The sequence below is a fragment of the Ruditapes philippinarum genome, unplaced genomic scaffold, assembly GCF_026571515.1.
Source record: "Ruditapes philippinarum isolate M1 unplaced genomic scaffold, ASM2657151v2 ctg8396_1_1_1_1, whole genome shotgun sequence".
Classification (NCBI taxonomy): Eukaryota; Metazoa; Mollusca; class Bivalvia; order Venerida; family Veneridae; genus Ruditapes; species Ruditapes philippinarum.
In genome coordinates, this window is record NW_026859316.1 from 24,136 (window position 1) to 40,513 (window position 16,378).

General features: G+C 31.3%; 1 protein-coding gene across 1 annotated transcript; it reads left to right on the forward strand.

Annotated features, from left to right (window-relative positions):
* Nucleotides 1-1,755: 1,755 nt before the first annotated feature.
* LOC132756048 (uncharacterized) lies at nucleotides 1,756-5,907 on the forward strand. The gene is made up of 4 exons (XM_060747018.1): nucleotides 1,756-2,122; nucleotides 2,346-2,872; nucleotides 3,127-3,333; nucleotides 4,837-5,907. The coding sequence occupies exons 1-4, from the start codon at nucleotides 1,785-1,787 to the stop codon at nucleotides 5,073-5,075; spliced, it is 1,311 nt and encodes a 436-aa protein (XP_060603001.1). The 5' UTR covers nucleotides 1,756-1,784; the 3' UTR covers nucleotides 5,076-5,907.
* Nucleotides 5,908-16,378: the final 10,471 nt, after the last annotated feature.

Consider the following 16,378-nt stretch of genomic DNA (forward strand, 5'->3'; position numbering starts at 1 on the left):
GGTACGCCACTGTATAGGTGTCATATTCACTTTCGAGGTGAGATTCATAAAAAGAGGCTGAATCGAGAAAATAGTTATTTTATTTAGTTCGAAAGTAAACCACGTGGCCATATTTTATTCTGTTTTTATAATCACTTGGTACACTTGCACTAACAGTATGAAAAACTCCCAGTTGCCTTTGTGGAAGTAACACCACAAACATGTGAGGGTTAATAAAATAAAATGTTGTATCCCTAAACTTTGTTTTAACTCTTAATATTTTGATCGTTAATATATAAAATTAACTTAATTAAGGGTATAATTAGCATGCTTCTACGCTTCTCATATGTCGTTTGATATACGTACATGTATAGGCTTAACCAAATTACATTTCCTTTAATTTGAAACCTAAATATGTTTAAAGTTAGTAATATCAGGAACATTTCTATCCTTTCACAAGTTTTGTTCATTTACTTATTTGTAAGTTTAAGGATTCTCTTTGACTCTTGAGGCTGTAGACTAAATATGTGGAATATTATAATAATAATAAGTTTTAATTTTCATTCACACAGTATTTTGCTCATTTTTAGCGTTAACGGTACTCTCTCTCTCACACAAACGCATGCACACGCGCAAGCGCCAACGCGCTCGCACATACACACACGCACACACACACGCACATACACACATACACACACAAACAAAGAGCTTCAACATGGGTAATTAGTTATATTGTACAAGACATACAAAATCATATTTTAGAAATACCTTAAACCATATAAAAGTACCGATTGGCCTAATACACTTGTTTTTTTCCTTCTTCGACAAATTATAAACGTGTGTATCGACACGTTATCGTCTTAACCTGTCAGATTTGATTACATACACACCTGTATATTACAGAATGCCGTTAGGGCCATCGCCTATGAATGTGTTGATCTAAAACGCGATAGTCGATAGTACGATGGTGAAAACGCGAAATCACGAAACTACGATGGTGAAAACGCGAAAGCACGATGATGAAAACGCGATAGTACGATGATGAAATCGCGACAGTACGATACTACGATGATGAAAGCGCGATAAACTATCGTGTTTTCACCATCGTACTGTCGCGTTTTCACCATCGTAGTTTCGTGATTTCGCGTTTTCATCATCGTACTGTCGAGTATCGCGTTTCAGATCAAACCATTCATAGGCGATGGCCCTAACGGCATTCCGGAATGCCGTTAGGGCCATCGCCTATGAATGTGTAAATCTGAAACGCGATAGTCGATAGTACGATGGTGAAAACACGAAATCCCGAAACTACAATGGTGAAAACGCGATAGTACGATGATGAAAACGCGATAGTACGATGATGAAATCACGACAGTACGATGGTGAAAACGCGATAGTACGATGATGAAAACACGACAGTACGATGATGAAAACGCGATAGTACGATGGTGAAAACGCGATAGTACGATGGTGAAAACGCGATAGTACGATGATGAAAACACGACAGTACGATGATGAAAACGCGAAATCACGAAATTACGATGGTGAAAACGCGACAGTACGATGGTGAAAACACGATAGTTTATCGCGCTTTCATCATCGTAGTATCGTACTGTCGCGTTTTCATCATCGTACTTTCGCGTTTTCATCATTGTGCTTTCGCATTTTCACCATCGTAGTTTCGTGATTTCGCGTTTTCACCATCGTACTATCGACTATCGCGTTTCAGATCAACACATTCATAGGCAATGGCCCTAACGGCATTCCGTAGTATATGGTTAGTGGACCAGTGTATAATTATTAAAATGGCGACCGGCGGTAAGAGTGTGTTTAACTACTCGGTGATAGAAACCTCGGATATGATATATGATTTTTCTTGCTCTCCTTGCACAGAAAATGGAAACAATTCAGAGGCATTATACAGATGTGTTGAGTGTAAAATCTTCCTCTGTACAAAATGTCGCGATGGACACAAACAGTTTGTCATTGGCCATAAGATAGTTGATGTACGCGCGAAAGATATCGGAGGAGGTTTGATTCATTTGAAAGGTTATACGTGCGATGAACATCCAGACAAGCTGATTGATATGTACTGCAAGACGCATGATGAAGTCTACTGTTCAGTTTGTATATTGCAACACAGGTAACTATCAAAGTGCAATGTATTATTACTTGTCATGCCTGACCAAATCTAAAGATGATCGTATTATGACGCATTTTATATTAACCTTTTTTCAGCTATGGTATTGTATATTTGTATTTGAAATATGTATTTAAATTTGATTCGTTTATATGCGATGTTCCAGACATTGAGCATAAATTATATTCAATTTTATTTTATTTTATTGTTTCTTTTATCATTTAAGGTCATGTACAGGAGTAGACTACATTCCAGATATTGCTAAAAAACTTCTGGAGAATCAAGACAAGGAAAGTGTTGAAATAGAATTAAAACAACAATGTGTCGAGCTGCAAAAACTAAAGCACAGCCGACTTAAATATTTGAGCAAATTGTCAGAAGACAAAGATAAAAATACCCAAGACATAAAGGGTTTTAAAGAAAAGATGATTCAAAATGCTGAAGAAATGGAAAAAATGTTACTTCTAGAAGTTGAAAAGAGATTCAAGAAAATGACAGATGACGTAAAGCTTGATATGGAGAAGATTGATCAACTGATTGATGATATCAAGAAATATCTATCTAAGATTGTTGCAGACAAGTATGATGATGACAAGGATGAAGTTGTTACGTTTAGATTGTCTGAACGTCAGATTATTGCAGCTAATAAACAAATATTAGACCTGGCGTGGATAAAAGAACGAATGGTACATTTTCATCCCAGTACTACGTTAGAGAATTGCTTAGACCAAAAATGTTTTGGGAATTTTAAAAGTAAGTTATCCATCATTGTTTGAGAAATAAATTAATTCAACAGTTTTTTAACTTGATCACCTCTCATGAAATCAAAATGTGTATTTGAGAAAAGTGTTTTCAGATATTTATATAGGTTACAATTATTTACTTGTTGTCGTGTTGTGGGATGCGTTCACTGAATGCCTCCCTTGTATCATTTTGCTAGAATGATTGAATCAATTTCAGTACTTACAATGTATGACAGTCACCTAACTGTATTTGATTTATTTCAGTTTCTAGACGAAACACTGATGCTGTTAACATTTACAATTTGGATACAAACCTTTCAGAGTGCATCAATTTAGAAGCTCAACTCACTAGTTATAGGATACTATCAAAACATATTGAGAAACTTGGAGAAGTCGATGCTGAAGTTCTTACTGTTATTGTAGTCTCAAAATATCGGAGTTTCTTTCGGTTAAAAGATGAGTTAAAAAAAGGTAATGTAAAATTTAGTAAGCTAAATTAAGTGATATACAAATGTACATAACTGGCAGATTATAAAATCGATAAGGAACAATATGACAGTAAGCTCGAACATAGGATTATAAAAGTCCCAGACCGCGTTGGCCACAAGGAACATAGAAATCAATTTTATCACGTGGTGAAAAAACATGTATATAATAATAAGCAGAAATATGGCTTTTCCCTTTTTATTCCCGTTTTCAACCCTTGCAGAACGCCTTTTACTTTTAATTTACCATATAGTCACGTATTGTTTGTTGTGTTTGCATTCTGAACGGCAAAACTTTCCCTTTCCTGGATGAAATTAAGGATATCGAAGCATTTAATCATTCGATACGTAACAAGTAATCGTTATCTCAAGATACACTTACTTTTACTTTACATGCACATTTTTTTCTTATGTCATGTCATTTATATTACAACAACTGAAAGTTCGTTGAGCTCAAATAAGGAAAATAAAACCAATCACTGACAAGAGGAGAATACCAAATTATGGATCGTATGCGTAAAGTTCTTTAAAAGAACACACAATTGTTTTATCATAAACAATCAATATCAGTTTCATCAATTTTTCAAATCGTAAGCATGTCTCACGACTAATCACACAATTGAATATATGAGCACATTATCTAAAAATATGAAGTGATGTATGTCTTGCATATTTATATATTCAAACATAGTACTAAGTTAACGTTCTTTCGGAATAATTTGGATGTGTTATGCCTTTTTTTATTAAATTCGTTGTAACGCGACACTACATATAGAATGACATAGACTTTATGCTTATTGTAAGGAAAGTAATGATGCGACATGCACGAGAGCATGCTGTGCATGTTATTGTACTAGTAGCGAAATATAGTTTATTGTGTAAGAAAAATCAAAGGATTTACTTTTTTAGCATAACAGTTGTGACTGTCGGATGATTTAAGCACGGTAATATATATGAGCTTTTCGTATATCAAATTGAACAAGGGCAACATTGAAGCAAAATACGCCTGTCATAAAAGCTTTTGACAGAGATGTGACCATTATAGATATTCATAAAGGAGATATGCTCTGGGCAATATCCGGACAATATCTGGATAGTTTATTATCTCTAGTGACTTTGACCTTGCAAATATTAATTTAAATTACATGTGCTACACTTATTCATCATAGTCATGATAATTATCATTAATCCATCAAAAAAATAATTACTTTTATCTTAATTTTGACCTTCCTATGTGATCTTTACTTTGGTAGCAAGGACCTCGATTATGCGCGCAATACTTAGCCTCTAAATTGTGAAGATTCTTTGTGCCAAGTTACATTAAAATACCCTGATGAATGTAGAAGACTTGCTCCGAACAAGTATGACATCTAAATGTGACCTTAACCTTTATCCTAGAGACCTACTTTGTGTACGTGACACTGCTTCAAAAGTGGTAAATAGTTTTGTTTCTACGTATTTTCCGAAACGCACGTTTTTAATATTCCAGGTCAAAGACACAAAGTTTTTGTTTTGTGTTTGGTGGCATCTTTCGGTAGGCAATTAGCAAATTCATATTTCAACGTATTTATGAATACATCTGCAGACGATTTATTATCCTGTTATACAGAAGATATGTGTAAAAGATTTTGTACAGAGAATAACATACCTTACATATGTATTTGTTTTCGCAATCGGGATGTTTTGAAAGCAGTTCAATTGATAAAAGAAGTTATAGACGAAAAATGACAATATTAGTAGAATGTAAAATATTGCACTTTAAACAAACGTTTAGAATAAGCTATTGTGTTTGAGACTTGTTACGCAAATGTGTCATATAGATGTTTTAAATGGTTAAAAGTCCATTATCAGATAACGTTTACATTAGTAGGACTTTTATTGCTTATGCAGATGATTACTTAGATCTACCTGAAAACTGTTTATGCAATGTTTATAGGTATTGAGATTTATAGATGGAAGCCATTTAACTAAAAATAGTAACATTTATTGAGGATTCGTATATGATTTATCTATTAAGGCAATGTATTGTTGATTGTTCTTAAGTTTAGTTGTAGCCCAATGCTTATGATTTAGTTTGAAGAGAATAATAATCGTGTTTGACCTGTAAATACTACTTCATTATATAAAAACATAAATCTTAACAATTGCAATGTATAATTAACACTTTTTCAAAAGGCATTTAAAACTTTATTTAAATAAAGTCAGTGTTTTTTTTATAAATAATAAGTCAGTGAATTATCGGTGTTTAAAAATTGGTACTCTAAATGTTTGTGGCATAAAGAGTAGAGTAAATTATCCAGAATTTTTGTTGATCTTGTAAAACAATTAGAAATATTTTGGTGTTGAGTGCAAAATAGACCAGTATGATGTTATATTTATAGATGATTACCAGTTCTTTAAACAACCTAGAAAACAAGCTTTTATACTAAAGACGGCTGGTCTGTGTATTTTTGTAAAGACAGGTCTACATTATCAAATAGAAATTATTGATTCTAGCTCCGATTATATTATGTGGTTAAAAATTATGAATTGTACACATGTTATTATTGGTGTGATGTATATTCCACCAGAATCTTGAAAATGTTTGAATCAAGATGAATTGTTAATTTTTGAAAAGGAAATTATTGATATGTGTATTGTAAACTAATATGTGCCTTTAACCGGTGATGCTAATGCCCATATTGCTGAATTTAAAGATTTTACGGAATCTGATGATTTTTTAACAAACCTTTTTGATTTTGATAATGACTTCGTAATTTCTTTGTATCAAATAGACATTTTAAGCCAGTTATGTTTGAGCATTCTAAGGACATCTTAAGATCATAAGATTAATAGTATAGGTCGGTCTTTAATTAATAGTTGTAAAATTAATAATCTTTTTGTAGTAAATGGTTGTTTTAGCCACGATCAAGACATTGTAGATTTATTTTACTTCCAAAAACATGTCGGTAATCGACTATACCATTTCGTCTGCAAATATGCTGAAATATTTAAGCGATTTCGAAATTAATGACTTAGATTGAATTTTCTCAGATTGACACTCTTTATTGTCATTAGACATTAGTTTTGTTCAAAGTGATATCAATGGTGTCAACAGTCCGACTGCTAATAGCAACACGATTAAATGGCAACTTAGCCGAAAAAAAAACTTTTTTTTTTTCAAAAAAAATAATTTGAATAAGGTAGCGAACGTAGAGTACCTTTTAAATAATTTTTCCCAAATTTATCGCTGAATCATATTGTAGAGAAATTACTCACATTTATAACGAATATGCAAAAGCTATTTTTACAAAGTCTTATTCGCACGTTAAGACAATAAGGAACACATGTAGGTCAAAAATTAAAAGTAACTCCTGGTACGGGCCCCATTGCCACAACAAGCGAGCTATATATTACTGCGCACGGAAAAAAGTATAACATGAATAAATCTAAAAATAATCGTTGTCTTCTCAACCGTGCAAGTAAAGATTATAAACACACAATGAAATTTTGCCTGAATAGATATACGTTTAACAATCAGGCCAAGCTAAGAAAACTGCAAAAATCCGGTCCCAAATCGTACTAGAAATATTTAAATAGTCTTAAAACAAATAACCAGAGCAAAATGCCATCAATTAATGACTTTTACGAATATTTCAAAAATGTAAATTCGACCAATGAACAGTCAAACCTGTTTGAAACCAATGAGACTGATTTACGCAATAATGACAGTATTCTAAATATCCTCTATTATGCAATTTACCGAAAATGAACTTTCTAATTCAATAAAAAAAAGTGCAAAAATGGTAAAGCAGCTAGTAAGTCGGATAATATCTTTAACGAATATATTAAATATACAGAGTACATTATGTTGCCAATGTTTACGTAACTTTTTAACATTTATTCTTGATACCGAAATTATTCCTAATATTTGGTCAGAAGGCTATATTATGCCTATTTTTAAGGGAAATAAATTCTGATTTACCGGAAAACTTTAGGCCAATTACGATCTTGAGCTGTCTTGGAAAATTACATACTTCAATTTACAATACAGGTTGACTATATTTGTAGAAACTCATAACATTATTCATGAAAATCAGGCAGGCTTTAGAAAAAGTCACTAAACTATAGATCATGTATTTAGCTTAATTTCTATATAGAACTAATGCATATGAAAAAAGTAAGATTTTGTTGATTTTTCACGAGCTTTTGACAATGTAAATAGAGCCCAACTTTTTCCAAAATTGATCGATAATTGTATTGATGGCAAATTGGTAAGGATTATTCACAACATGTACAATAACATTAAGTCATGTGTTCAATCAAAGGGGGAAGTTTCCTTCACGTTTTCGTGCGATTGTGGCGTGAAACAAGGGGAAAATCTTTCCCCTCTGTTGTTCTCACCTTTACCCAATGATTAACTTGATTTTCTGAAATCTAAATTTAATGGCGGAATTTCTTTAGAAGGTCAAATTTACAATATTGATAGTTTTGTTAAGTATATAAGTGTTACTTTTTGCATATGACACGGTTCTTATGTCAAAAACCCCGCAAGAATTCAAAAAAATTTAAAATGATTTTAACGATAATTGTCAAAGATGGGAGTTAAAGATAAAAACTAGCAAAACCAAAGTTATTATCTTTGGTACAAGTACACATGGGGTACGCAATATGTCATTTACGCTTAATGGAAATACTCTGCAAATAATCGTAGTTATAAATACTTTAAGAATGCAAGAAATCATTTAATTACACAAGCGAGAAAAGCAATGCACGTTTTGTACAAACAAATTAATAATCTTTATCCGCTTAAAATTGTTATCAAAACACGATTTATGAAATTTTGGAAAAATTTAGCGCAAGATCATCAATATATTAACTGAAATTTTATCTACAAATTTATGTTAAATAGTGATAACACATTCAAATGGCTTGATTATGTTAAAACTACCCTTGATCAAACCGGTCACAGTGAAATATTCTTAAAACGAAATTCTTCGAACTTATGTTAGGTTCATTTGTTAATTAAACAAACACTGATTGATTAATTTATTACCGACTGGTTTAGTAGAATGCAACTATCAAATAAAGGCAAACTCTATAACTTGTTTCAATAGCAGTTTGAGGGCTATTTGACATCATTGCCAAAACACTTATACTTACCTATTCTCAAGTTTAGGACTGCAAATAATAAATTCCCTGTTGAAACTGGCCGTTGGTCTAATATCTCATATGTTAATGGAAAGTGTCCACTATGCCAAAATGACTTCGGTGATGAATTCTATCATTTGATGGTTTGTTATTATTTCATCGAAAAAAGAAAGCAGCTTACTCCAAATTATTTTCACAGTTATCCAAATATCATTAAATATCAAGAACTTCTTGAAAGTAGTAACAGCGAAATCCTAAAAAATCACAGCATATTTATAGCGTACATCATGAACAAATTTACACGTTAGTTTTACTTTTTGAAATAGTATTTTACTCAGACAGGCAATGACATTCCATAGTAACAGTAATGTATGACGTAAATAAGTTTTACACGCTTTCCATGTGTTTCACTTTATCTCCTTTAGAAATAAGACAGTTAAATATCGCTGTCCCCATTCTTAATTAAGGTTAAAAAACATGTTTCTTTTTGTATAAAAAACGTTATATTTTTCGCTTGATTATCTCTCATACTTGACGTAAAACATGCTACTGTTTTCTATTTGATACCAACATATGTATTTATTTACTTGATTTTTGTAATTTCTTTTGTTACAAATGTTACCTTGACGAAATAAAAGAATGTTGTATTGTAAATAATAAACTGTACTTTATTCTAGACATTAATACAAAGAATAACAAAAGTGCTGTTTGAAAAATATTGACAATTGAACTAAACTGTTGCATCAGTTTTATACAACAACAACAACATCAACAACAGAGACTATGTTCTCATTATCTGAAGAAAAATTTTGCTAGTTTCATATTTTTCTTAGTTTTAAAGTACTACATTAAATAGAGAACCATAGTTTTTTAATAACCACAAATAAAACCAATGAGAAATGTTTTTTTTTTTTGTAATATTTTGTTTGGTTTATTGAGACAGGTTCTTGTTATTTTACATCAAATAAGAAGAGAAGGAAAACCTGATATATTTTGTCACATAAAATAGGGGCATCAAACTATAAGTTTATAATAATTATCTTGATACAAATTTAAATATTTGTGAAAAATATAGAAAGTTTACCATGCCGATTTCAAATTATAATTATTTTAAATTGAAACCCTATCAAATTCCACACAGTCCATGGTAACAATTGAACCCACGCCCTTTCGAAACTCCCCTGTGCCCTCGCTGAAAATATATACTATTCAAAATGGAGATTCTGCATTAGGCATCTAATACCTTTACAGCCACATTACGTTTGTTTAACTACAATGTTTAAAGATCCTGTAACACAATTTTTTCATGGTTTTATTTCATAAATATGATGCTCAAATTAAGATTTGTCAATATTGTAAGTTCCAATAAGCATTATTTATAAAGATATTACCCAATTTAACATTTCATGTAAATAAAGGGAGGTAATTAGAAATATATTTTCTATAAATTCTAAGTCAAATTTTCCAATAAGAAATGAATGCCTGTAATTTATTGATTAAATATAATGTGCACAAATATTTGCAGTACACATTTTACATATTCTTCGATGTTTGAAAATTGTTTTATTTGCATAAATATGTACATATATAATTTTTTGCTAGTGTGGTATTCATACAGTAAAAATATCAATCACAAAACATACAGGATCTTTAAAATAAGATAACATTAGCATAAAAACAGACAATTGAAATATTATCTTTAAGATATTTTCTTCAACTTGTATTCAATTTATTATAGAACTTCGAATGAACATGATTTATAATGGTAAAGTGTTTTATTACAAAAGATTGTATTTTATACTGTTCATTAAGTACTCAACGGACAAGAATTTCAGCATATTTTGTCTTTTGAATTCAACGAACAAAAAATTTCAGCGTATTTTGACATTTGTATCATTTTCGTAACACATCTTACAAAGAACCATCGATTTTTTCATTCAATTCTAAATTATATAATATTATATTATTTAGCTATTAAATGTGTTTATAAGAGATGAAAGCAGCGTTTGTTCTTATTGAAACAGTATGTATATCATTATTATTCAAACATGTGTTAACAGATAGTAAAAAAAAATAGAGTGTTATACATTTCCTACTTGAAAACATAGACAGTCTGAATCAAAATGTTGGCCGATTGTAGGTTATCCTCTTAATTAATTTTTACAAAAAAATCAGATAATTATACTGCCTTTGCCCTGAAAACAGTAAAATAAATCCTGTTTAATCCTTGATGTAAAGAGATCTAAACCCTGTCGAAAATAATGCGATGGACACAACAAGTACGTCAAAGGCAATATAGTGGTGAGGTCAACACTAAAATATCAGATGAAGTTTGTTTTGCAGTTGAAAGGTTATTTGTGAAAAGAACATCTGGAATAGTTGATACATTGGTATTGCATGAGATATGATATTCCATGAGTGACAACAACTTGAGATTTTATTTCTTGCATTGTACCTTAATGTCGGAAAGAATTGTTCAATAGTAATATTTTCATACAACCCATTTTTATTTTAGCGTATGAAGTAAAACTTCATTCATAACATCGAAATGACGTCATAATAAGCACTCAATTCCTCAATAAAGGCGCGATGGATTGAATTCATTTAAAGCACTTTTCTTGTAAGATTATATTTTTTTTCTTACACCTGGGTAAACAGTAGATATCCTTTTTGATCTTCAATAATGCAATTATAGTGTAGCCGTTGTGTAGCATAACAATTTTCAGTGACATTTGACAAATGACTTAAGTTTAGTTATTCTACTATTATATAATATTATTATCCACTTGAAATAGCACTGTCGTTATTTTCTTAAATTTACTTGTTTTGTATTTTTAATATACATTTAGAAAAATCCGCTGTCCATGTCGGAGCTATAAATATGGTATTCGTGTATGAAATAAATATGGTTGTAAATTACCTTAAAGTGAATGGCAATGCGTATACAGATAAAATCCTACTTAAAGTGACATAATAATGTTTTTGTGGAGTTACACAACAGATATCTCTATGCTACAACTCCTCGTTTTTTAGTGTTATAATGATATCAAAGTAGACTTGATACATGTTCTTATCTTTGAATTATAACACTCCGTGGCTTACTTAGACAAAGACAAAAACCTGAACCATGTCATCAATTCAATTAAATCTTAGAAATTTAGCAATAACCCTTTTCCATTTACTTAATTTCACAAATAGCTGTATTGTTATTTATTTTTTATAAACATGTTTTATTCATTGTCTGAAAAAATCTTTGTTTAAATTAATTTCAATATTTTATAGTCTCTCGAAATTATAGACAGCAAATTGTAGAACGATAATAAATAAAAGTTGATTTAAGGACAAATGAAGTGTATATGAAAAGCAAAGTAAACAGAAAGAACAGAATATCTAAGGAGCACCTAAGAATTGAAAAATGTTTCAATCTCGGTTTGATTTAGCCTAATTAAAGACGGTGATAGAAAGTGCAATACACGCACCTTTTGCACCAGTGAGGCAGAATTTAACATTAAGGGAGATGACAGCATACTATCAACAAATTTGCGAATTATGTAGTAATAAAAGAAATGCAAATATCATATTGTCATCATTCCCGTGAAAATGTAACATTATAATAAAAGTTATGACTTTTAAATCGAGAAAACAAAATATCGACAAGATAGCAGCACAAGATTAACTACGAACGACATGTTGGGACTATTCCGATTGCATCTTCAAGCTTTGACTGTATTAAATTCGTGAATTCACGTTTTCAATATACAGAATTCAAGTACACACGATTTCAACGTCAATGATTCACGATTTGAGTTGCTTGATATCACGATTTAAACTTCATGAGTTCGAATTTTCGAATCACGTTTTAAACATCACGATTTCAGCTTCACGATTTCACGCACGATTTCAACATAACGAGTTCACGATTTCAATTTCATGCATTCACAATTTCACTTCATGAATTTAACTTCATAAATTGATATTATGAATTTTTGATGATCTCATTTGAAGAATTCAACTTCATGAATTCATGTTCTAAACTTCATGATTCAACTTCACGAATCCAAGATTTCATCTTCATAAAGTTGAAATCATGAACTTCCAATCGTGATTTCGTAAAATTGCAATCGTCAATTCGTTAAGTACAAATTGTGTATAGATGAAGTTAAAATTCGTATATTTGTGAAGTTGAAGTCGTGAATTTATGAAGTTGAAATCGCGAATTCGTGAATTATGTATGTTGCAATCGTGAATTTAATAAGTTGAAACTGTCAATTTGCGGATATATCAATTTAAGAAGTTAAAATGTCACCACTGGTCTTTCGTAATTGAACGAACAGTTTGAAAGCCAGTCAAAATTCGAAATTTCTATTTGCATTATTATTATTAGTATTATTATTCATATGGCTGGATTTCAATCGAGAAGCCAAACCAAATATTTTTATGACGTCGCCGTAAAGTAGTAGATTAAAAAAGTATTATTCATTATGTAAAGGTTTATTTTAAATCACTTAGAAAGTTATTCAAGTAATATGATACTCGTATAAGACTCTCCACATGGTACATTTTCATTTATATTAAAAACGTATTGACAGTTCATCCATTGCAGACCAATTCACATTAAATGCTATTCTTCAGACGAACTTAGCTAGAAATATATACATTTGTATATTTACAGAGCAAACACTAAACGTGTACTCGTATATGTTTAATGTAAACAAGAAATGTAGGTTATATCTTAACGATCCCCTGAATTAAACGACTCATTGTCATATGCGACACTATTATGCAATTTACTATGAAGTAAACCTGAATTAAGCATCATTCTGCCTTTCGCTACAAGCGACTTTGAAATACGAATCCCAAGTCGCCTGTTGGGCTGTTTTATCGTCTGAGACGCTCACCTGAAAAGTTTTAAATGAAAGAGATTACATCGTTATTTGCAGGGTCTTTCGATAATAAGTCAATTCTTAGTATTGACTTAATATGTATATTTATAAACACATGTCAGCTGGTTTGGCATTATTGTTTTAAGAGACTCCCTGTTAATTGTGACATTATTTCTTGATTCCAAAAGTCGGTCTTTAAAACATTCTTGATTGTACATTCATTCGCAATTATAACTTTAAACACTACATTCTAACATTTACCGGAACATTCTTCAATTCTTACGTTCTATGTGTTGTACCAAACTCGGATATACACGGCATACTATTTGGACTATAATGATTGAATTAACGTAAGTATTCTTATTATATGTATAAGGATCTTAACCTATCATAAACATATTGATAAAATGAATATTTAAAATGAACATTTTATTGTCATGATCTTATTAAGATAATCTGAATCTTTATTTAATTATTTAATCCTGACTGTTTAACTTTCGCAAAAGTTCTGTCAGCTTCAATGAAGTTCCAAACTGCGACCGGAGCCAACCGTTAGTTTTAATCTCATCCATTTTGCTATCTAAATAAGGAGGGACTTTGTATTTAGATAGATTTAGAAATACATAATCATTGAATGTGATTAACGGAAACAAGCGGTCAAAAGTCACTGAATATTCGAATGTCTCTGTTTATATTTCCTAGTAGTATATAAGACACCAAATAACATAGTCAGATATGTATGATAGCACAAAGGTGACATGTGTGCGATTTTATTTATCTCTTGCGCATGAGACACTTTGTTGTGGCAATGAGATACTAAGTCATGGCCACGAGAAAGTTAAGTCTTGGGAACGAGATACTATGTCGTGGCCACAAGTTACTTAGTAGTGGCCACAAGATAATTCATGCGTGGGCAGGAGATACTATGTCATGGCGACAAGATAATTAAATCGTGAGAACGAGATACTATGTCGTGGCCACGACTTAATAAGCCGTGTGAAAGAGTAATTAAGTCGTGCACACGAGATAAATAACCAATCAGATTACACTATGTATATTTATTTTCCTAATTAAATAGACATGTGCTATAGTACAAGGATGCCCCTACTTCATTTATTTAATTAATTAATCGGTCAATAATTTTTACATTTAGCGTCATTATGACACTGTTTTTACCCCATGACCACTTTTTATGTGTCATCTACTTATCAGTTGCAATGATCTTTCTAGGTTAAATAAACCATGGCTTATTCCTTCTTAATTATTCAAGGATTTTACATGAAGTGTCATGGTTGCCTTGACCATTTACCTAAAACATCCGTATAGACCATTTGACCGTGTCATGACAAAACCAACATCCGCGCAGTCTGATCAGGATCCATGCTGTTCGCTTACCAAGTCTATTACAGGTAGAGAAACTGAAAGCGAACAGCATGGATCCTGATCAGACTGCGCGGATGCGCAGGCTGGTCTGGATCCATGCTGGTCGCAAACCCATTATGTTGGTTTTGTCGTGACGCGGCTCGTTTATTGTCCATGGGTAATGTCCCTAATAAATTAAATAAACCAGGACTCATTCGTTCTCAAGTCATCGTGTAAACAAGGTTAACAGGCCGTTGTAGGTAAACATGTACCAATTCTGTATCATTTATATCACAGAATTGTCCCCATAAAAGAATATAAGTTAGTTAAAATTAATGTCTGATTTATGGGACTTTGAAGGTTACTTTCTCATATGATCCAAAAGGCATATATCAAGTTTAAAGTGAATATCTTTAGTATTTTCAAAGATTAATGTTTCAAGTAAAACTTTAAATGGAATTTGTTTTCAAAAGGTTAAAGAAAACCTATTTATAATATAATATATTAGTTATCTTAGTAACTCGTGGCCAGGACATAGTATCTCGAGCGCTGAACTTAATTATCTCTTGGCCACAACTTGGTAACTCGTGGCCATGACATAGTATCTCGTATGTGCCACTGAAGATATGCATATGTATTAAATGTTTATTCATGAATATTTATTTGAGACAACGATTCCTTTACTCGTATATTTTAGAAGAAAAATGCCAAATACTGATGGTATGTCCTTTAAAAGAGCATGGTAAATTGTTTGTGGTTCTGCAGATCAAAGTTATATGCGAGGATATGCAGACAACAAATGCCAAAGAGATAAATACTCTTTGAATATATTGATACAGCAGACGCTGTGTGTGAGAAGACAGACATTGCTGACGCCATACAGTTTATCAGTGAAAATTTAAAGGGTTCATATGTGTAATACAATTGTTGAATTGAATGCTAATTTGTTATTCTACTGCAAACTACTCACTGCTTTGCTTTTAATTGATAGGTTACAAATAATATTTATATTATTAACATTATGAATAACAAAATACAAACAAGGCCAATGTTAATGTATAAGTAAATTTCAGTTTTAGCTAAACTTAGTAAATGAGATTATAAACACAAACAAACAAAACATTCAAATAAATATCAAAATAAATAAATAAACAAAGTAATTGATATTAGGTGGAATTGAAATTAAAAATTTCTTAATTGGTTTTGAAATAGTCATTATATTTTTTTGTCGGATGATATCTAAAGGTAGAAAGAAAAGTTGTCAACATGTCAACATAAGGCTCGTGCAAGAAGCAAGCGGAGGGGGATAAGAAAGTTTATGATATGCCATAACATTAGTATTTAAATCCAGAAAAATATAAAACAAAAATCATTACTACACATTGAAGAATTAAAAGCCAAGTTTGATTAGATTTTGGCAATGCCTTATTTTAAAAATGTCGGTTTACTCGTTCATACTGTTAGTTAGAATTAACTTTTTTCGGCTCGACATTCGTTTATAATAAATTAAGCTTTTGATCCACAATACCAAAGCAAATTACAATTCTCTTCTCATACACTATATATTGCGGACGATAACCGCTCATCGCCTTTCACGTGTCACTGTCATGAAAAACAGATAAGGTCTCTTTATCTCAACTCGTTTTAAATACAAAA

Coding starts and splice junctions, on each gene's coding strand:
- LOC132756048 (XM_060747018.1), top strand. CDS start 1,785: ATGGCGACCGGCGGTAAGAGTGTGTTTAACTACTCGGTGATAGAAACC. Junction 2,873..3,126: donor ATGTTTTGGGAATTTTAAAA/GTAAGTTATCCA, acceptor GATTTATTTCAG/TTTCTAGACGAAACACTGAT. Junction 3,334..4,836: donor AAAAGATGAGTTAAAAAAAG/GTAATGTAAAAT, acceptor TTAATATTCCAG/GTCAAAGACACAAAGTTTTT.